Consider the following 22442-nt stretch of genomic DNA (forward strand, 5'->3'; position numbering starts at 1 on the left):
TAGAAGATAATTAAGACATCTTACCCTATGCTAACTCATTCCTTGAAACTTACACTGATGAAAATCAGATAGCATGATAAGGTGGACAGTGAAACTCTGCAAACCTTTCTTTAGTTTACTATTTTGCTACAGGTTCCTGTGACCTTTGGGATCAAATAATGCCTCTTCTAGATGAATACTAAATGTAAAAAAAAAATTAAGTAGTACTACATCTCAATAAATATAATCCCATACAAATATATACAAATATATACTTTCTGATGGAATGGAACACAACATTCAATATATCTGCCATATTAATATCTGTGTATTAAAATCATGCCAGGAGAACAAATAGTAATGCCATCTCCAAGCTTGGGACAGTGTTGCAGCTCTCCAAGACTGAGCTGGTAAACATGAAGGAAAACATCAGCAATCAGAAATACACAAAGTAGCAAAGTATTCAGCATAGTTTTAACTGTTAGGGGAGAAAGCAGTAGAGTCCTTCACCAAATACAGTCAGCACAGATGACATTCATCCATAGGTTAAGCCCTAACATTATTACTACAGTGGTTGGGAATTATGTTCACAGACTGATTTTTAAATTTTTTTATTTAAGTAGAAGATTTATCAAGAGACACAATTTCATGATTCTCCCGAAGCATATGATCAGAATTTTCCAAGGCTTGTGTTCTCTATTGTTTTGTCTGTGTTCTTCTGCCTGAGTTTGTTCTGTCATCAGAAAACAACCCTTGCAAGTTCAAACAGAACCTGTGGAACAGCAAACACATTGGTAAGAATTTTTATTTTTTTTTTAAAAAATCTTTAAACTAGTTTACACTATAAATCAGATATTCTGAAAAGTAACTGTAGCTGTAATTCGAAAGTTGCAAAGAACAGATACTAATCTCCATGTACATCACGTTCATAGAGTAATCTTAATTCTCAAATTATGAAGTACAGAAATTGCAATTGTTATTATGTTCTTAATATTGGAAGAAAACCCCACCAACCTCTATGGTGATGAGTATTACTATCATCCACTCAAGGCGCAGCGCATGCTTTTCATTCAGGTGATTTCGCATTAGGTCTGTCAGCTCCATGCAGTGCTGGAGCTTTTCATTCATTACCTGCAAGCAATTACAAACATCACAAATCTGGACTCCTGAAATGGAATCAGATCACCAAATAGGGAAACACTTTCCACAGAACTAGAAAGAGGTTAACACCGCTGCAAAATAGAACAGAAAATTCTCCAAGACAACATGCACAGGCAACAAGATTCAGTATAAATGAACCTGTTCTTTCAATAGGTTCCTCAAAACAATATTAATTTAGATGTGCATCTACAGGTATTGAAGTGTTTCTGAGTTAAAACTACTCAGGAAAACAGTCACAAGCAAAAAAAGATATAGCTTTCTGCCTCAAAATTAAATATTTATGATTGCTGTATCACCAGGAGAGGTAGTTTTTGTGCTTCTTATTCTGGTTCACCAGTAAGCATTATGTCACCCTTCAAGAATTTATGTGAATGATCATGTCGGTAAGAAGAATCCACTTCTCGGTTCTTCTAACTACTTAAAGCCTAATTTAGTGCCTCAGGAAATAAACAATTCAAGTGAAGTAGGTTAACTTAAACCAGGTAAAGGTGGAAGTGGGCTAAGAACACCTGGAAAAGGGGAGAGTGTATAATATCTTATTATTTATTCCCTTTCTGCAATTAAAGCACATTCATGGAGCAATTTGTGACCCTGCTGAGCTAAAGACAACTGATCTGAGTGTGAAAGAATCTCACAACAATAAGACACTCACCTTAACTCTGCGATTAATGTTGAGAAACTGGCAAGTCTTGTCATAAAGCTCTTCCAGTTTTTCTCTATCCCAGTAGAAGTCTGGTGTTATTAGCAGATCTGAGCTCAGATTTATACGGTGTCTAAAAAGAATGGGTACTACTGTAGTTCAGGCTTCCCCTTGGTGAATATAGGAGCAAATATTTACATGCAGTTAAACGAAGTAAGAACCTTTTGCTGTAATTCTACACAGAATATGAAAAGAATCTCCTTGCACAGTAAAAATACAATTGCAGTGATTATTTAAAATTGGTCACATCTCTTGAAACTTTCTGGGAATACCCTACTGTGGAACTGTTTTGAACATAAATGACTTTTGCTTTATGCCAACACTGCCTCCTCAACATGTCGCCATCCTTAATTTTTGACACCTGTAGAGAGGTCCCTGACTATGCTGGCAGCTCACCGAAGCAGTACACAAAATAACAGTACAGAACTCCTAAATGTGACTGGTACTGCATGCTGGATGTGTGAGCACAAAACATCCCTCAGAATCAGGCTATGGTCTAAGCATCATAAAGGCCAAAAGCTAAAATCTCCTAATTCCAATGTACTGCTAACATAAACTTTTGGATACTTGGAATGTCATTGTTGATTAGTGATCAGTCCTTCAAGTAAGGATATAAACCCCAGTGTTTGAACAAGGACTTGTTTTTTAATTTTACCTTGGAGATTTTGGTGGGATTTTTTTCCCTCCCCTTAGAGTATGTAATGGTTTGTATTGTCAAAGGCCAAATTTCACTTGACGGAGAAAAAAACATTAATCCAGTAACTTAGCAGTGGTTTCTGAGTCACTCAAGGGAAGAAGAGAACTCACAAAAGATTTTTACCAACTCTAGGCTGTGGTTAACAGTTCTATCTACCTACCTTTCTCCCTGTATCCTTTACATGCTGTAGTATCTACCATAATTACTAGTTAAGAGACAAGTTGCTGGACTCAGGAACAGAAAAAGGCCTGGTGTTTGGTCATTTATGATATACTGCCTGCTTAATCCTGCAGCTGAAATGCCAGTGTGAGTGGTGAGCCAGTGGGTCCCCTTACTAATGTAAATAGCACACAGACTCCAGTCAAAAGAAGGAATTCTCCCACCCCATTGCACCCTGCTATATTTAGTGTGCATTCTGCTCTTTGTATCCTGCACAACGTAATTTTTACATTCTGTGTAATACAGTGTCTTGGGTGTAACCAAAAACATTACCTTAGTGCAAAGAGTTCTCCAATTTTCTGCATCACATCTGCATGAGAGAGTTTTACTTTCCTTCGTGACTTCAGAATCTGAAAAGTAGGAAATTCTTCACTGCTTGATCAAGTAACATGTACTGGTCATTAAGAAGTCCAGAGTTTTACAGCCTGAAGTAGCTTAGAATCTAAATGTACACTGTTCTTACTAACATTTTAGTTTTGTTTGCTTAGTGCCTTGCTTCTCTAGCTTTCTAAGAATATCACTGTGCATCTGGTTCACCCAGGCTTCTCAATAAATCACTGAGTACGTCATCAATAGCTACAGAAATACTGGGGCATTTTCTACAAATGATTTCCTGAACAAGAGATCATTTGTTTTTCCTTTCTGCTGTTTTTATTTTAATGACAGTGTTCTTTTACCTTGCGACTCCTTAGGTCTTTTTACAGACTTTCTCCTTACAACAATCACTGTATTACCATTTATTTCCTTCATATAAAAGTAATAAACCAAACGTTTTCTCTTTTGAACCCTACAAATCTCATTTTTATATACATCATATACGTTTTGTACTGTAATAAAGTCTCATGAAAAGCTTTTAAGTAATTTGCTCAAACTCTTCATTATATTCAAGTCAAAGCACATTATTTTCAGCCCAAGTTAGCACACACTGTGTTTGGCCAGGTTTTTAAATACTGCTTGTACTTTTACACATGCGTTTCACCACTAGCAAGTAACAGTGGCACAACATGGGAAACATTACAATTACGGAACCCCACTCCCAGCCCTGCAAAGGCTGATGATTTCTTGTCTGTCCACTTTGCAGGTGTTCTGAGCCTTTCTACACTGATGGATTTACCATCAAATGTGTTGAACATTCAATTGCTTTTTCCCTATCCTCAGCTACATCTGGACTGATCTTTTACAAAACAGGAGAAAAGGAGGGGAGTTACGAACAAGACCTTACCTCAGGAATTGACTGGATAGATTCCACAAAGTTATCCAGTAATGATTCCCAAATAGCCAGCTTTACTGCAACACAGAGATGACAAAGCAGAAGACGGTGAGAGGTACAAATGCTTTCAAGTAATTTTAACTTTAATTCTGCCAACAGGCTGCCTCAGGACATGTCAATGCTTACAGCCATTATCTGCAGCAAGTCACAGTTTGTACTACACAATCACTGCTCATGTACCAGTGGACAGATCTGGGCTGGGCACTGACCAAGCTCTGCACAGAATCAGCTTCACCAAGAGTGCAGCCTTCTTCTCCAAGTGATCAGATCCTGCAGAGTTTTTGCTTCAGCTCAGAAGTTGTGTGTCCAAGTGCTCTACTGGATGTGTGAGCCCTCTGCAAACTACATTCCAAGGAGGCTGGAGATAATGAGCTACACTGGCGTCAGGCTGATTTCATGTGGTACCTCAAGAACCTTCACTGCATTTCTAGTGCCCTGCACAGCTCTCATTCTCCATGTGTGCAGTACTGATACTCTGTGCTCCACAGAGAGTTACAGAGAATACCACCTGTTCCTGCTGAAGCTCAATTCAAACTTGAGCAATCTCCCATTTTGTTTTTAGGTGAGTGTACTGTTACAGAAGATAGTAACTTCTGTTCTGTGGAAGCTTGAGTTCAGCACTGGCATTGGCAACACAAATTCTGCTATGCCTCAGCTTGAACCTAGAAAAATGTTTCTACAAGATGATAACTCAGGCCTTGTTCTTAGGCGACAGATTCCCAGACAAGAATGAAGTAGCAACCAATCAAAAATTAACCCCATTCAATCAGACAAAAATAATCAGGGAAGACTTAATTGTCAAAATGAGCTTTTCTGTGGTAGTAATCAATAGTATAATCTGGTCAGGACACTAGCAGTAAACTCAGTGCTGAGCATTTTGCACACTCATCTTTTGAATACAGAGGCCTAATCCAAGTCACTGACTTAAATGACTTTAAATTTAGCCCCTGAAAAAAAAAAAAAACAGCCACTAAGCATTTCATCTGTCACACATATTATTTGACAGATTGGTTTCTGCTGTTCATAAATAAGGACTATACTTGCCTCCTTTATTTTTACTGAACATTATCTCCTGGGAATAAATCCCTTGCTCCCTTTTAGGAGGCACTCTTCCCTACAGTGGCTTTATGAATAAGAAAATGATGCTTTTTTTCTCAAAAGCTCTTCTTAACAGTCAGGAACCATTTAATTACACTGCACTCCTTGATCAAGTAGTGTAGCACTTCAAAAATGTGCATTCTGTTTCTCTCCTATGTAAAGGGACAGTTCTCCAAAATACTACTGGAATCCTGGAATTTACCCTGAAGGCAGTAGAGGTAGACAGAGCAGACTTCCCTTAAAGGCCTTTCTGAGGACAGCCTTACTGCTGCTAGTTCCTAACTCCCACTTCCTACATCAATCAAGGTCTGGAGCAGCAGACAGGTGTTATTTGCTCAAGCAGTAGCATGACTGGTGAGCCCGACTTCTTCACAGTGCCTCCCACTGTCTGCTACCATGGCTAATAAGCCTGCAAAACATTATCTGTTACTCTGGTCCACCTATGTGTTACTGATACACCTCCCCAGCTGAGAATAGTGAGCCCTGTATCACTTCTTTAGCTGACATCTAGGTTTTCTGTCAGAGGAAATGATGTCAGTATGAATAACCCAAGATTAATGAGATGTTTCTAATACTGAACTCTACACCCATTGTTATCCTAGGACAGTTCTCAAGGGTGGGGAACAGGATGCTCAGTAGAATGTGTATCTTTTGCAAAGCATGTCTGTTAATGTGCTTTGTTCAGCTTTAAAATGGTTTACATTGAATAAGGCAATTCCAATTTACAGAAAACACGGTAAAAGCATTGAAAACAAATCCTCTCAATCTGAAGCACAATCACTCTTTATACAGTTTTTCTAAACCAGATACCAGTCTTTTCCAGCCTGTAACTGTGCAAGTTCCACTTATAATGACATTTCACAAAATCTGTAGCATAGACTACATAGTATGAACAATATTAACTTACCAGAAAGACAAAGAGCATTTGAAAAGGCAAATTTCTGCAGAACAACTTCATCACTATCCAGCTCAGAATTTAGCAGGATTTGTCCTTTATGGAGCTTTGACTGACCTCTGTTAAGACAAGATTGAAGCATCTTCATTGACCAAGCCATCAGCATAGGAACATTTAAAGAATAATTAACAGTGCAAGAAAGGCTGGTTGTTTATTTAGATAAGGCATGCTGTATCTGTATGGGAATCATCCCCATGCCTGCATTTTACTCATGTTCAACCTGATGATATTCCAAACAAATCACTGAAAATGAGTTCCTCGGTCTAAGACAAATATTATGGCCAAATTTTCTAGGTGTAAAAGAAAATGCAGCAAGCTGTGATGGTAACTATAGCATTGCTGCATATACACAGATAATTCAGAGTAAGTAGTCTGCTGGCCTCTCTGCTGCTGTTTAGCTCCTCTGCTATCTTTCTGTTTTCATTTTCCGCTGTCACCTTTATCAATCTTACTCCCTCCCCACTATGATGTTAGATTCCCTGAAACCTCTATTGCATAGGGAGCAAGGAGCAAAGAAAAGGGGACAAAAGACTTGTTCAAATTTTCATCTCAGTCTCACTATGAAACATGCATAAGCACAACGGAGCAGGTCAAGAATCACAAATTACACAACTAAATGGTACATGCAGTTTTCAAATGGTCAGGAAAAACCAAACACCTGTCTCCTTATCAGGTTACCTTAAATAAGCTGAACCTCATTAGTTCAGTTCCTAGTATTAACAGTGTCCTGTCTAGGGATTGCTTTTTGGTGCTGTTGGAAAATTACAGGGAATTTATATAATCATTTTCACTGTAAAATATTTCTGTAGAGATAATTTTCTTTCCATGATGAAAAAACATTATTTAACAAGGAAAGATAACTTGCCAGGTTTATCATGACACAATAATCAAGTTGTAACTTTCCTAGGGAATTAAGTATATGCAGAAATTACATATTTGTATATGAACCTCAAGGATAATCAGAGAAAGCTTATAGAGAGCATCCTCTTTAAAATCAGACTTGTCTCAATAATGCTCATTAGTTTTTTTGCTGTGATGTACATAGATTCTGTCTGGGATTGCTGAAGAGTTGTGTGGGCAGGGCTTCTTGTTTACAAGACCTACAGTATAAGCAAATCACAAAGGCCACTACCTACAAGTTTACCAAGACAGCAACATTTGTCAACTCAGATTAACTGTTTTCTTTCTTTATATTACTAATTTGGAAAGAAAGTAAGGACAAGTATATTTTTACTAGCTGAATTATTTTTGCTTGAATGTGGTTTAGGTGTCTGTTAGCTTTTATATACACAATGCCTGAAGATACTTACTCTCCTATTCTATAGTTCAGCTCTTCATTCTCCCAATGGACCAGTGCAACTTCATATGGCTGAATTTCATGCTGCTCTAGCACTTGCATGATGTTCTTCATCTAAGGAGACAATTGCAGCAATAGTTACCATGCAGCAAATTATCACTCTGCAAAGAACTTGCATAGGGCAGGCTGATGAATGCAACCTTCATGCTGAAGTTATTTACCTAACAATGAAGAGGTGTGCTAAATAACGAAGCTATTATTAACACAATTTGCTTCTGAAACTAGTTGTGGTTTGAGAACAATTTGTAGCTATGAACAACTGCAAGGAATCTGGGAAAACTGAAATATCATTTTATATGGGCACACATGGAACAGGCTAAGGATTAACCACAACAGCAGTAAGGACAACATGGATGTATTCAGTATTATAACAATGAGCTGTAGTAGATTTTGGCAGATGTCTGAAGTGTGGGAATGAATCTTTAGAAATACATTAGGTGCTTGTTTCTGATGAAATTACTAGTTTGCTGCTAAATCAGTAGTTTTGTTTTTGATTGCTGCTGAAATCAGTACTCTTGTTTCAGCTACCAGAGGTCAGTTATATCACAGAAACCCTTTACCACTACAAAAATCTAGAAAAATTGTTTCAGCTGCTACATTCATCCCTGTAAATAGTTAAATGTAAATACTTGCAGAAGTAAACTTTATTTAAGAAGTACTTACTCACTGCTCCTTTATTCTCCAGCACACTAAAACCTGATGCAGAAAGAAAGAGCCTTTTTCTCTCACAAAACTTCCTGCTCTGACACCTGACTTAGGATCTCTCATCCTTGTTCCTTTTTATATGCTACCAAGCTCCCATCAAAAAAAATCATCTACAATTAGAACAAATTCTGAACTAAAAAAAGCACTCACCTACAAGTTTTTAAAAGGCATTTAGCTACACAACAGCCAATAAAAACCAAACCACAAAACCACAATACTTTTGATGCCTAAATCCTTTAAAGAATTCATTTGTCTACTAAGTCATACTTAAAAAGCACTCTCTTTTTAAAATAAAAGATCATAGTTAAACTTTTAGCACAAAACTGTACCCTATACGTTTTTCATAAAGCATATTCTCCAGGTTAAGTACTCTAAAAAATCTGTTGGATCACCTGCAAGAGGGATTTTCTTTGCACTGCTAGCTTTCTTCATTGCTTTCAAGAATTTTGGTGATACTATCTAACACAGTAACATTTTTCACTGAAAAAAAACCCCTCAACCCTACAGCTGAAATTGCTCCTTTCATAATCCTGAATTCAAATTAGCATGACTAAGACTTGCCATATAATACAAGTCTTGTGATAAAAAGGGTGTGAAAACATAGGAATTATCTGCTCTGAGGCCAGTCACCTCAGCCAAACAGCAGTGTCCAGGGACAGTTCAGCAGTGCAAACCTCACACTGCTTCTAGGCCCAGCCTAATTTTGTATAAGGGACTAGCTGTGACACAGTAAAATTAATTAGTTGTTCTGGAGTCACTAGCTGCAAACTCTTGCTATTACAGGCACTTACGTCACACAATTTCCTTTTAAAAAAAACCCTCAAAGCTAGTTTTCCTTTTTGCCCTTGCTATTTTGGTAAGGAAACTGCTGTACAACCTTCCTACTGAGGTATTTGAAACTGCTATTTTATATTTCTTTTTGCAATCAGTCTGTGTTTGTTACTTCTCTTATTAAGTGTTAATTTTAAATAGGTTGTTTCTCCTACTAGTCATTCTGGGGTATTTTGTCCATCTGCAGTGATACTCTACATTCTGTTTTACTGAATTACTTTCAGTTTCTGCTCTACAGACCAGTTTGGGGGTTTTCTCCTTTCGTTTCAGTTCATTAAAGCGTGTCCATAAAAATACTTCCTCTGTTTGAGCAAGTCATTTGGCAGTTAAAGCTTTGACAATGACTTCAACAAAATCACTGTCAAATAATTTCAACAAAATGCCTCAGAAAGAGGCATTTTCCTCCTCTTTTATAAATAAAGATAGCAAAGGACCAACTACTGATACTAGTATTGACCAGGAAAACAAGGTATCAAATTTTCAAAGGTATTTAAGCATGTACAACAAAAGCAGAATTTTCAGAGTACTCTGGTGGGCTTAGGTGTCCAACTTAGAGACCTTTAGGAGTTAAGTCAGCTGGTCTTCAGTAATACTTGTGAATCAATAGTACAGTTACAGCCATGGCATCCTAAGTGTGCTACAGGCAAGGTTTGAAGGGAGAACTGCTATCTTTTTGTAGGACCCCTGACACACCCAAAATAGACAGGAAATCAGCAACATTCCAGTTCTGAAACAGAAAAAGTGAACTTGAATCTAGAAATTGATCACCTATAGAAACAACTGCTGTGTTTTCATTTACCCTAACGAAAATCCTTCTGTGAATGTCTATGCATATCAGTATCATCTATTTAATATATAATTTAATTTTACATACTCTGTCTACAGATAAAGTCAATACTTTTTGTATCTAGGATCCAGTTTAACCACAGTAATAAAAATACATTTAAAACAATAAATAACTATAAATGTATTCATTAAAATAGATATGCCTTTGGCATATCTTTCTAGATCAACAAAGATAATTAAAATACAACATCAGCAGCATATTGAATAATTATACCAACCAACAAACAACTTTCTTCAGGAAAATTGCTCACAAGTAAAAACACAGAACAGTATTAAAGAGTTGCTTATAATTCTTTTTTTTCCTTCAAGGTTATACAAATATAGGCCTTTAATAGCATTTACTTAGAATAGAATGCAATGATTCTTTTCTTCTAACATTTTCTATTACACTAGTTCTTTTCAAACAATCATTCACAGGTTCATTTTTCTGATATACTTTTTCAGGATGTAGAGCTGCAAGAATTTTCTTTTTGTCAGTCTCACTAGATTAAGGTTTCAGATTTTTGTCTTAAGTAGGTGAGTTTCAAAGGTGATGTATCAGCAGCCCACACACTTGAGAGCAGCAGCAGGCAAGAACCTGCACTCACTGGAGAGGAATCAATAGTTTTTTTCCTTCATAGAAAGATCAATCTCCCAAACAGACCTCTAGCATGCTGAGCTTTGTGAGACTGACAAAACACCTGCTTATGCAGTTTTAACCAAGTTTCACTTTACTTACACTTTTCTCTTCCACATTCCAAAATACAACAGCCCCTTCCCTGTGAATTCAAGGAAAAACTGAGTGTAATCATACTGTTTTAAAGGTATCTTAATTGAACACTGAAATTGTACAGTGGTAATTTTTGTCATTGTGAATCAAGAAAGTTTAAACTATCTTCACAGAAATTACATACTAGTTGCTTTTTAACCACACTTCAATGAAAAAACATGAAAAGGTGTTTTTTAACCATATAGATAATCCTGATTTTTAAAAAATCATTTTTACTGGGCAGTTATTCCTTGAGTTTCATGAGGTAATATGATACAGTGATTTAGCAAGCTGCTTCCTTCACACCATTACTATTAATGACATAATGTTTTGAACATGATTTATAGCTTACCTGAAGAAAAAAATTATGCCTGGATCATCTTCTTTTGCAGATTTCTCAGTACTGACCACCAAAACATTTGCAGCATCTGGTTTGAAATAAGTGAAAAAGTGGAGTAAAAAGTCAAACTTCTAAACATGACAGCTGATAGCTGTAAGCATGTAATTCAACAGTTGCATACTAACAGATCAGCCAGTCCCACATTTTATTCTTCTGACAGAAATGCTTGCCAGGGACCAACTACAATATCGAACTACACTGCTTCTCTGAACTGTCACACTCCTGACTGACTGGGCCTCTACTGGGAACTTCACCAGAACCTTCAGTTAATGAAAGGTAGAAGCCTTGAAGAATGAAAGACCTAGAAGAAAACTGATGCAGACATTGCAAATAACCAGGAACAGAATACAGAAGTGGACATGCAGTGTGAGAGAACTATGGAAGTTGTGCACAGTTGCAGAGAAATTACCATTCAAATCTGCTAGCCTGAAGCTCTTCTTTTCTATACACTGAGGGATTAATCTTTACTCGAATTGTGCTGACTTTGCTTTGCCAGTCAGAAACTTGAAAGACTGTACTCCCAAGACAGGAGAGCCTACACCTGCATTTCTTTGCACATCAGAAGTGTGGTTTTGAAACAAACCTTCCACCCACCCTCCTTTACCACACTTCTGACGTGCACTGCACAACAGTACAATAAAATGTCAGGGGTTTTGCATTAAATTAAAATGAAAGAGAAGCTCAAAAAAAAAAAAAAAAAAAAGCTCTGTGGTACTCCAACCACTTAATGGGGCACTTGTTACAAAGGATTATCCCAGAGCTAGTCCAAGTAGAATATCTCCAAACTTACAAAATTTGGTTACTGGGTTCTCAAAACAGGAGTTTGATTTTTTTCTACACATCTCCACTGTGCCACTCACTAATACTGATAAAGTTTTAAAAGTCCTGATGTGGTTTCAAACCAGCATGAGTCGTTTTGTTGCATCACTACTGGAAGCTGGAGCAGAAAAGCCCCCTACTTCTATTTGAAGTGAGACTTCACAAAGATTTTGCAGGGCCTGACAGCTAAGCCTTAAAAATTTTAATGTCTTTGCAGGAAAATCACAAGTCAAGTAACAGGGTATCAAACATTGTTACTTCTGCCTGTGTACAAATGCTACCTTCTGCTTTACTGCTCAGGCCATAGAGGCCAGGTAGCCTGAGGCAGCAGAAGGCAAGGACCAAGTATCAGATACGCTTTCGCTAATATCTGAATTGGGACCACATGGTTGGTTTGAATGAGCCCTTAAAGACTTTTCTTCCACTTGCTATTCCAGTTCAGAAACACATAATTGGATGAATAACTAGAGCAGTTTTAGGTGTGAAGTTTGTGTTCATCATGGAAGTAGCAGTTGTCTACATTTTCTCATTGGCCTTTTCAAATACCAGCCATATCTTTATTCATCCAGTCCAGCCAAAATGCACACGACTGAAGAGAATTTGATCTACTTTAAGTGGACTTGCAGCATTTGCCTCTAAAATGTTTTTAAAGAGGTCAAAACCAAGAATAATGCTTTGGAAAAACACTACAAAGCAACAAATTCACACAGTAACTGCTGTTTTTAAATTTCTATGTGGTAATATTTTTAAAAATTATTTTTCCAGATTCACTGTTTGACTTGGTAACAAACCACTGCTACATGCACATGCCAACCATCACAACACTTCAGATCTGCTGGCACAATCCAATATCCTTTCATCATTACATCCTCCAAACCTTTGATAAACAGGACTTGTTATGAGTCAAAAACACCATGAAATAAAAGGAACTGGCAAAACCGACACTCCCAGGGTAAAATAACGTCAACAGTAATGTTTAATTCACAGTCATGCTGGGGGTTGTACAAAGGTTCTATCCCAAAGCTGTGAAACCAGGGTTAGTTTTAATACAAAGAAACTACATAGAAACATGAAGTCTATATTCTAGTGGGTATTGTCTTTCATGTTCGTCTTTCTGAACAAGACAATCATTAGCAAATCTTGTGCTTGCAAGAGACCCACTGGAGTATTACAGCACTTAGATTATTATTTGAGAGGCTTTTGATGAGCCCTACTGAAATGTCCATGATTTGCCTGTCCTCCTAGCTTCATATAGTTTGTTCTTTCAATGGAAGAAGAAAAGGCATTCTACTACTGACATATGAAAATCACAGCTGTTCCAGGGCATTAGGTTCCTTAAGCTATAATAAGATCCATTTGTTTTTCTTTTGTAATATACTGCAGTTATTTCCAAGCCATACTTTCCTAAGTCTTCAGAGATACTCTCTATGGAAACCAGAATCAATTCTTTTGCTGAAGCATTCAACAATTGCTAGGAATACTTAGCCCAATAATGAAGTATCAACAACATTCTCTTTACTGGAACTAAACATTTTTGTGTCTGTCTTTTTCATTTCACTTAGTCAGCAAGGTTCTCTCTTGCATGCCTCCCTCTCCAACTCTGTGATTTACATTAATAGAAATCTGGGTACAGAAAGAAGATGCAACACTTCAAATTACAAAACTGTTTTGACAGCTGATGTACTGCAATACCTCACTACTGAAAGATTAAAATAAAAGATTCAAAAACTAACACTCACTTAGTGAATGTCTATAGAAATTCTCTGTATCAATCAATTTCTAAAGTTATTTCTCATGCATGCATGTAAATTTGCTATACTTCCAGCATAACTGGAAAAAATTATCAGAGGTAAGAGCAAGAGCTGCTGATATCGCCATTCTGAAAGGTTTTGTTGTGAGGATTTTCAGACAAATAGAATTTTTAAGCAAAGAAATAATTCTACAGGCAGTATGATATATTCCAGGATATTATCAGAATAAGGATACATAAAGTTATAAAAATTATATCCCTCACCCATACTTTATTTCCCCAGATATAACATTGCATTTAATATGTTTCAAAAATCTACCTCTAGGCAAACTTTTTATTTCAACATATCCGTGTGAAGTCAGGTCATGACACAGATTACCAAGATGATATTCATCTGCTGTTGCAAAGGCCGTGCACTGCATCAGATTCTGTGCCAAAGGAATAGAGATTTGAGTTAGGGCAAGGCTGAAGCAAGATGGTAATAAGACAACTGTTAGCTTCAATTCTATTAAGAGAGTGACAACTTTCATTTATGCATTGTTCTGTGGTATCACTGCCATGATGTCTACCTGGTGTACATATACTAACAAATGTACTTGCTCCTTGTTAAGTGGGAAAGCAAAGCAAAGCCAGGCAGCATGAGTGAAGTCACAACAAAAAACTGTGACAGAGCCACAAAGACAACCCTTCTTCCCCGAAAGCCAATGAAATATTTCAACAGTAGAACTGTACTTGCTGCTGCTCTCCCATCCCACGGCTTATGGCATACTTGGCTGACCACTGAAACCAGAGGCAACACAGCCCTGATAGCAGTTTTAACATCAGTGTTTTAAAGATAAATGGAGTTTGACTACCCCAGTCTGTTTATCAAGCAGAAGCTCTAACCACAAACATGATGTTCTGCCATGCACCAAGCTGCAGCCAGGGCTGAGCCACTGCAGCACAGAGAGTCACAGACCTTCCGGGCCAGCTGCAGGTGCTGCTCACGTCCCCGCCCCGAGCCGCCTCCCGCACTGACACCACGGCTGAACAGCACACCAGGCACAGTTTGTCCCAATGTCCCACTACCCTAAACAGCTAAAATGTCATATCCTAAAAGAAGTAACTGGGAAAATGATGCTGACTTGCAAGGAGATGTGAGATTTTCTTGATTAACCGAACAAGTCACAATAAACTGATTTGCAAATCCTACTGCTCATTTGAAGTGTCTTTCTTTGTTCTGATACCATGTATGACCTACAAAATTGTTTTTCAGTACAATGTGGTGGAAAATATCCAGAAAGCAATGTTTCACTGTGGATCAGTCACTTCCCAACTTTTTGTAACTAATACAAATGGGGATGTAACTAACAACAAATGAACAAAAGAACTGTGCTCATCTGCAGACATTTAGGCCCACAATACACTTCAAACTAAAATCCAAGTTACATTCTTGCAGCACTCATACACTGTCAAACAGCAAGGCTGCAAGAGGGGCTCTGCTCCCTGCGGGAGGCCTGTCACCAATCATTAGAATCACAACCTCACATTTGAACTTTTCTTTTTTAATGTCAACATTCTACTATCACATCCAAAGCTTTGCTTGCACATCATCTTAATTCAGCAACCACTAATAGAAAATATGCTTTCAAAGTCATTGTAATATTCAGAGAGCAATTTTGTAGGCATATTTCCACAACTGTGCTAGAAGGCTGAATTAACAGTGGAACAGAACTGTGTTTTCAGTTCCCTTGAAGTATCAAGTTTCATTATTACAATTTCAACTGTATAAATCCACTCTCAATCGCTAAATCACCAGTGTCTATTATACATCTGCATCTGAAGATTCTTCCAAAAAGCTCTGGTTATTTTAAGTGCACATGCTCTGCCACAAAACTCTTCTGGCAAAGAGTTAAGAGAGCAAACTCTCACCTATAGTTAGTATAGTTAGTATACCTGAAAACCTCTAATCTGCTCTGTGCTTCCCATAGTTTATTACTTGGGCTATTCTTCATGTCAAGGCAAATGCACTACACGAATGGCTTTCTGTCTTACAGCTGCCGTTTTAGTTTCAATGACTACATTTCTCGTTTAGGTAAACCAGAGGTTTTCCACTAAGCTATGTGCCTGAAATAGCATTTTGGATATGAACTACTTTCAGGGGTTTTTTTGTTACAATGTACTCTTTTAGCGACACATTCACAAAAATCTTTTTTATTACAGAGCATTAATCTTAGGCATAATTTGTGATTAAGATATCTAAAATATGTGTCTATGGGTGCTGGTGGATATACAGCCAAAAATCTACTCTAATCAGTGACTCATCTAATCTAAAAACAGATGTGTTAAATGGCTGATCAACCTTAATGCCATGTTTTCTGCTACAACACTTTCACCTACAAGCTTCAAAAACCCCTAGAATTCAGCACCTATACTGGAGCTAGAAAGGAACTCCAGCTACCCAGCCCCTCCTCCTTTCTGCCTACAGTGTTACTGCGATTGCTGATCTGTTCAGAGCAGCACACAGGATGGCTGCTCCTAAGGACAGCTAAGTATGTTGACAACTCATTTTCCGTATCATCATGCCCCCAACAATTGTACAGGCTCATGGAATCACAACTCCCCTTAGTCCATCTCCTCCACTTTCAGCATACAAAAAAATTTAAGAAAGAAAACCTGTAGGACGAACTTTAGTCCTGGTATCACCACAGGAATCAGTCTTTATCTAAAGGGTAGTAAACACTACGTCTTTGCCTGAATTTCAGGCTGTTTCTATGCTAGATGGCTGTGGCAATAAGAACTAGCTCAGAGACTTTTCCTGCCATCAGATTGTACCAGGTACCAGGTTATCCAAGTAGTGGTACCTCACTGATGGACTGACTAAACTAGGTAGCTGCTTTCAAGGAACTCCTCCATCTATCCTGAAAAACTGGTTGTACAACAATGTATCACTGCTGGTGCACAGCACTCTGCCTGTAAAAACACATGAAGACCAGTGCTGGGGAGGACTGAAAGGACCTCATTCACCAAGTGCTCTGCAAAAGATAGGTGCCAGTTGTCAGGCCTTCTCATACAGAAAACACCACAGATCCTCAGGGCTCTCTAACTGAGAACCTCGAGAGTGAGCCTGCAACTGCTGTATCCAGAGGCAGGAGAAGATGGGAAGGAGAAGTCCCTAAGGCAATGGCCTCAGCGTTAGGGCCTGCAATACTAGAGGTAATTTCTGGCCCAGCATTTTGCCATGCAAAAGCTTCCTCAGGAAGTATATTATTATTTTAGTGCATCAGGCAGTATTTTCTCCTTTTCTTCACAATGGAAAAAATTAAAATGTTACTTGCACATATGTATGGAAATGTCAAACAAAGAAACTGTTTGCATTCTATGCTGTCATTTAAAAGCCTCAAAAATGTTGTCACTTCACCCAAAACCAAGAAGAATCAAACTCAGAATGTAATGTCACAGCATGACTTAAAAAGCTGGAAACATTACATATAGTATTTCAGGACTAATGTTTTTCCCTTTCCTCTTCCTAAGCAACATGAAAATACGAGTGGGAACTAAATTGCCTACAACTACCTCTTTGTGTTGCACTAAGGCATACACTTGCTTACCACACAAAATTCTAATAGGAAGCTATGAGAAGGCAAGAACTTCATAGAACTTTTCTCTGCTCACATTCAGAACACGTAATAGATATATTTTGCAACACGGAAGCCATTTCTGAAGGCATAATGCTTGTTTTAGTCTCACCTTTCATACCATTTTACTAAGAACGTCCTGGAACTGGGTTGTTTTAGACTGAGGAGAACAGTAACGTATCTGACACCAGGATTCACCAGGGAAATCCTATGCTCAAGTGTACTTAAGGCCTGGCTTGGCTAAGAGCTACCTTAAGGAGATATTGCTACACATATGCACTGTTCTTCTTTATCATATCTCACTGTATCTAAAACTGTGTTGTTGCATTTCCTCTTTAGACCTCGGAGTCTGATACCAAGGTGCTATTTCTACACATGGAATGATCTTTCTCAGGTAACACAGGTTACACTTGCAAATTCATTTCCCATCTGAAACCTAATCTGAATATAAGCTTTATACTATTTACTTTCACTTATTTCTGTTTGAGTGAAACCTTAAAACTGGGTAGATCTGGATAAGCAAGGAAATGTAGAGAAAATTATTAAATTATTCTGAAAGCTAGACTTTGTCTCTCAATAGAAAATGTGATTTGAAAGCACTGGTCAAAACTATTTTTAATGCACTTCACCGTTCCACTTTATAATAACCACTCATCTTCCCTCCACTTTTGTTAACACATCACAAGTAAACTTCCATTTGCCTTCAAAATACCAGACATGCCAATTTCTACCAAGCTAGCTTCTATTTGCAAAGCTCCAACACTAGTGTAAATAATGAAGTCCTCCTCACCAAACAATTATGTTAATTTCATTAAAATATTCATCTAAACCCAAATCTTAATCTAAATTAAACTGATGCACTCCCTTAATGTCACACAGACTGTCATGTCATACTTCACCTCCATGTCTGAGAGTGGCAGGTTCGTTCTGGATGGCTGCTTGGTCCTCGGTGCCTTTGGTGGCCTCTTAACTGGCTGGTCACTGGGCTTGGGGACAATTTTACCAGCTGATACAACTGCATAAAATCTTGATGATGTGTTCCTAAGCTTTTTGATCCACTCTGTATTGAGCCTGTAGTTTTCCACCACTGTCACACCCAAACGTCTCCAGGATGAGAAAAAACCCTCCTCACTCTGATAACAAACATTTCTTTCCAGAGTGGACAGAAATCCTTGGAGAAAACGCCAATTCCTGACTTGCACACATTGACTTGTTAACCCAGGGAACGCAGGTTTCAGTGCATATAAATTCCAAGACTTTGCTGTTCTGTGAGCTGTTCTTTCAACTTCATTATCCAGCTTTAATAGTGCACATCCAGTTTTTTTAAAGCTTTGGCATTGGTGTATTGTTGTTAAAGTGTGAAAAGATCTCGTCTGAAGGTGCAGAAGTTTCAGTCTCATTTCTTCCGTCTGAACTGTATTTAAAAAAAAAACCAAAATCATCCATCAACATTTTGGAAAGAAGTAGTATTATTTCTCTCTTATCTAAAAGTTGGCTCATATTACTTTTGCATGTGTTAGTACTCAGCACATTGGTGGGAATTAAAAGATTTTTTTGATCCTATGGAAACTCTTTAAGGTCAAAACACAGCCATGTGCTTGCAACAAGTGGTGAAAAAATAGAACTGGTTGCTGGGTCAATATGCAAGCGAGCATCTTTTCCTTTGGGTGCTCATTCTATGCAGCAGCCTGCGCTTTCAGTAACCCCACTGCTTGTGAGCAAGCAAGCATATCCATTAAAGAGGACATCAGATACTGTGAATCACTGCGATACATAATAAAAACAACAATTAGATTACTGGTTGTATGGGAATGTCACCTACAGAACACAGACACACTGCTCAGCATCAGCTCCAGCTGCTGTGCCATGAACAGCCGAGCACAGCCCCAGCCATCTGTCCTGACCACAACGAGAATGGAGCCGACTCACAGCCTTGCTCCTGCCAGTACATCCTGGTGCTACAGGGCCCACCAGGCCTGCCTGCAGAGCTGCCGTGCAGCCTGAAACACAACAGTGTCCTTATGCCGGCAGTTCAGACTAAGAGCAGCCCCACTATATTTATACCACACTGTATGAGCTAATAGAACAAAAATATTCACAGACTCAATACCTCAGTGGATGTGTTTTATCTGCTGAAAAAACTCAAGCGACAAGTCCCTGCCCTCATCTGGCTTCCTCGGAACACTTCCCTTACGACATAAAATCCATCCTCAGCAAGTTATTAACAAAAAATCACTAAGCCGCCTAGTTCAAAACCCTGCCCGTTCCAGATTTTTTTTTCAAAAACTGAAGGAGGATCTTCACTACTAAAAATACATTTAACATAAAAGTTTAGATAAACATTTTATTTAAAGAGCAAATAATGGTGTGTGTTGTGGAACAAACCCTCCATCTTCACAAGGATACCTAGATGAACTGATATTGGGCTTAACTTTATATTTTTACATGTTCTTCATGCATATATTTTTGCCCAATTTAGAAGCCTGTTGTTGACATACTGACTGGGATAAACTATTACTTTCATTTAAAACATGTTCTGTATTTAAAAAGTGACTTTGTCCAGGACAAGATATATTTACCTTTTTAAAGGCCTGAAATCTCCTGGATAAAAAGAGCTGACAGAAACTCAGCAACTGCAACCCAGGTGGTGGAGAGCTGGGGCAAGTGGTAAAGCCTCCAGCAGTGCGTGGTAAGTGGCAGAAAGACCCAAAATGGTTTTGTTGGCTAGGAAAGCCAACAAAATCTCATCCCGGATCAGTAATGCCTGAAATGATTCTTCAGGTGCACAGGCTTACAGTAAGTTGGAAGAAAAGAGAGATCATATAGACTGAATTCCATCGAGGGGCCTGAGCGCCAGGCCTGTGGCACCAGAGGCACCAAGCCAGAACGAACGGATCCAAGAAGAAAGCGGGACGAAGGGCGACCACAACAGGTCAGGAGGCGCCACCTCGGAGCAGCAGGCATGGAACTGGGATTTATTTTCCAACGTCTCTTCGGCGCACGGCACACTTTAGCCACGCCCGCTGCTTCCCCGGCCGGGAGGCCCGGCCTGCTGCGGCACAGCCACCGGCATGTACGCAAAGGGCGGGCCCGTTCCGCCGGCGGGCGGACCGGACCGGCACAGACCAGCCCGCCAGCTCTGCCTAGCCCACGCAGTCCAGACGCCTCCAGACCGCCCCCGGGGCCCACCAGCCCCGGCTGCCGGGACACTCCGCCCCTTCCCTGCCCCCGCACTGCCGCCCTTAGCTCCAAGGAAAACAGCGGCCGCACCGCCCCCGGCAGCGCCCCTGCGGCAAACGCGGGGGGAAGGGAGGCAGGGGAGCGAGGCCTCCGCTCCTATTGGCTGCGTGCCGGGGAGGCGGGAACAGCGGAGCCCAAGGCGACCAATCGCAATGCGAGGCCGCCCCGCCCGCACGGGTCGAGCGAGGCAGCCGGGGCCGCCCCCGCCCCGCGCGACTCACGGGCGCCCCTGGCGGGAGCGGAGAGCAGCGCGGCAGCGCGCGGGGGGCCGGGCCCCCCCCACCGCCGGCCCGCGGCCTCCGCCGCTACTGCGTCACCCCCGCGCAGCGACACCCGAACACGGCGGGTGGCGCGGGAGCCGCTCGGCAACCACCCCGCTCCGGCCGCCAGAGGGGCATCCTGGGGTGGGGGAGGCACGGGGCTGGGAATCGCCCCTTGCACCCACGGACAGGGCTCGTGCTCGCCCCGAAACTGCGCCCTCCTCGCGAGGAACGTCGCGGGGCCCTCCTGCTCGCGGCAGGATCGGAGCTGGCGGGAAGGGCAGTCGAGGCCTCCTCGGCTCGCCCGCACCCCTCCCGCGGGCGCTGCGGCAGGCCCCGCCGTTCCGGGATTGTCCCAAGAGGGGCTCCCCGCCCCTCCCCTGCCGCGGCACGGGCTCCGCCGCAGCTCCGGCCGGCGCGCGGGGCCGCCAAGGACACCCGCTGCGCCGCCGGCCCGGCCCTCCTTCCCCTCCCTTCCCCCGCCCCGCGCGCGCGCCCGCCGCCGCCGCCGCGGCGGGAGGGGCGAGGCGGTTCCCGCCGCCGCCGCGCGCCAGCACTGACCTGGGGGAGGGGGCGCGCCGCTCTCCGCCGCGCGAGCCGCGGCCCCGCCCACCGCCCGCCGGGCCCCGCCAGGGCGCGCGGGCCGACACGCCCCGCCCGTCCGTCGCCGCGCGGCGGGGCGCGGCCCGCGCGCCAATAACGTCCGGCTGCCGCTCGGGCCCGCTTCCGGGAGTGGGCTGGGGGAGGGCGGAGCGCCGCCTCGCGGGGGGGCGGAGCAAGATGGCGGCGGTACCGGCGCTCCCGGTGTCCCTGTCGGGCAGGTTTAAGGGGTCCGTCACGGCCTGGCGCGCTCGTCACTGGCAGGGAGGCGTGGGGCGGGAAGGAGCTTAGGGGTCGTCCGGCGCCCCTCCGCCGAGGAGCGGGGGTTTTCGGGCGCCGGGCGGGGCCGGGGGGCGGCTCTTGGCCCGGGGGGCGGGCGGGGACGGCAGCGCCGGCGGCCGCGGGGCCCGTAGGCGGCGCTGTGGGCGCGGCGCTGCCGCAGTCCCCGGCCCGGCCCGGCCGTGGGGTGGTGTCGGCGCCGGCCCCGTGCTCCCTGTGCAGTGCTGCTCGGCTCCGGGGCTCCAACACAGCGGGATTTTTATCTCAGTAAAAATCATCCTCCAGGCCGGGTGTGCGCTCTCTGTGGGGCTGGCCGCGTTCTGCGCGTTGTCCTCGTACATAAACAGCGTTTGGAGAAAAAGTAAACCAAGTATATAAGGGAGAACGCGTTTCTTTTTGATACCCATATCAACCTGAGAGATAATTGATAAACTTTAAGATGATAGCTGTGCTTTTAGGTTTACGTTTCCCAGGTTTTGAATCGGGTGTCCTAGCAATAGAGATCGCGTTTTAGCATAGAATTAACTGCAATTTTCCACTCTTTTGGCAGGGCAAATCATTTAGCTTTTTCTTCCTTGAAAAGACTGCTGTTTATAATCTTCTGCAAAAGTAGGCGCAAGAACGTGACCAGTTTGGAATTTTATTTTTATTTTTATTATTATTGCTGTCCACAAATTTAAGGGCATGTAGAGCTGCTTTTAATACTCTTGCATTATAACCCGAGCTGGCAGCAAAACACCACATAGCTCAGCAGGGTGGGGAGAAATGAATGAGAAGGGTAAAAATGAGAAAACTCGTGGGCTGAGATAAGAGCAGTTTAATAATTGGAATGAGAATAAATCGTAATGAAAAGCGCAAAGAGAAATAGAACCCAAGAAAACCAAGTAAGGCAAATGAAAGCAATTACTCAC

The 22442-nt window shown here is 41.4% G+C and overlaps 2 protein-coding genes across 4 annotated transcripts in view; one reads left to right on the forward strand and one right to left on the reverse strand.

Moving 5' to 3' along the window:
- Positions 1-574: 574 nt before the first annotated feature.
- On the reverse strand, positions 575-21328 carry RMND1 (required for meiotic nuclear division 1 homolog). Of its 3 annotated transcripts, XM_066315486.1 has the most exons (13): positions 21214-21265; positions 19732-19916; positions 18052-18566; positions 13855-13963; positions 10919-10994; positions 10537-10576; positions 7390-7490; positions 6032-6138; positions 3979-4043; positions 3030-3106; positions 1793-1913; positions 994-1110; positions 575-751 (listed from the first exon to the last, which is right to left on the reverse strand). In XM_066315486.1, exons 3-13 carry the CDS (start codon positions 18550-18552, stop codon positions 719-721), a joined length of 1347 nt encoding a protein of 448 aa, XP_066171583.1. In that variant the 5' UTR covers positions 18553-18566; positions 19732-19916; positions 21214-21265; the 3' UTR covers positions 575-718. The 3 variants fall into 3 exon arrangements, with proteins under 3 accessions (XP_066171583.1, XP_066171581.1, XP_066171584.1); XM_066315484.1 differs by lacking the exon at positions 19732-19916 and having other exon boundaries at positions 21214-21328; XM_066315487.1 differs by lacking the exons at positions 575-751; positions 994-1110; positions 19732-19916 and having other exon boundaries at positions 1826-1950; positions 21214-21328.
- A 77-nt stretch (positions 21329-21405) lies between these two features.
- Positions 21406-22442, forward strand: part of LOC136359136 (coiled-coil domain-containing protein 170-like) — a 46650-nt gene continuing 45613 nt past the window's right edge. Inside the window, exon 1 of the mRNA XM_066315488.1 lies at positions 21406-21482. Within this exon, the coding sequence (XP_066171585.1) occupies positions 21433-21482 (50 nt within the window). The 5' untranslated portion in view covers positions 21406-21432. The remainder of the gene's footprint in view (positions 21483-22442) is intronic.

This window comes from Sylvia atricapilla, chromosome 3, assembly GCF_009819655.1.
Source record: "Sylvia atricapilla isolate bSylAtr1 chromosome 3, bSylAtr1.pri, whole genome shotgun sequence".
NCBI classification, from domain to species: Eukaryota; Metazoa; Chordata; class Aves; order Passeriformes; family Sylviidae; genus Sylvia; species Sylvia atricapilla.

Coding starts and splice junctions, on each gene's coding strand:
- RMND1 (XM_066315484.1), bottom strand. CDS start 18,552: ATGAGACTGAAACTTCTGCACCTTCAGACGAGATCTTTTCACACTTTA. Junction 13,964..18,051: donor TGCCACTCTCAGACATGGAG/GTGAAGTATGAC, acceptor CCTTTGGCACAG/AATCTGATGCAGTGCACGGC. Junction 1,111..1,792: donor ACATTAATCGCAGAGTTAAG/GTGAGTGTCTTA, acceptor AATTGCTTGCAG/GTAATGAATGAAAAGCTCCA.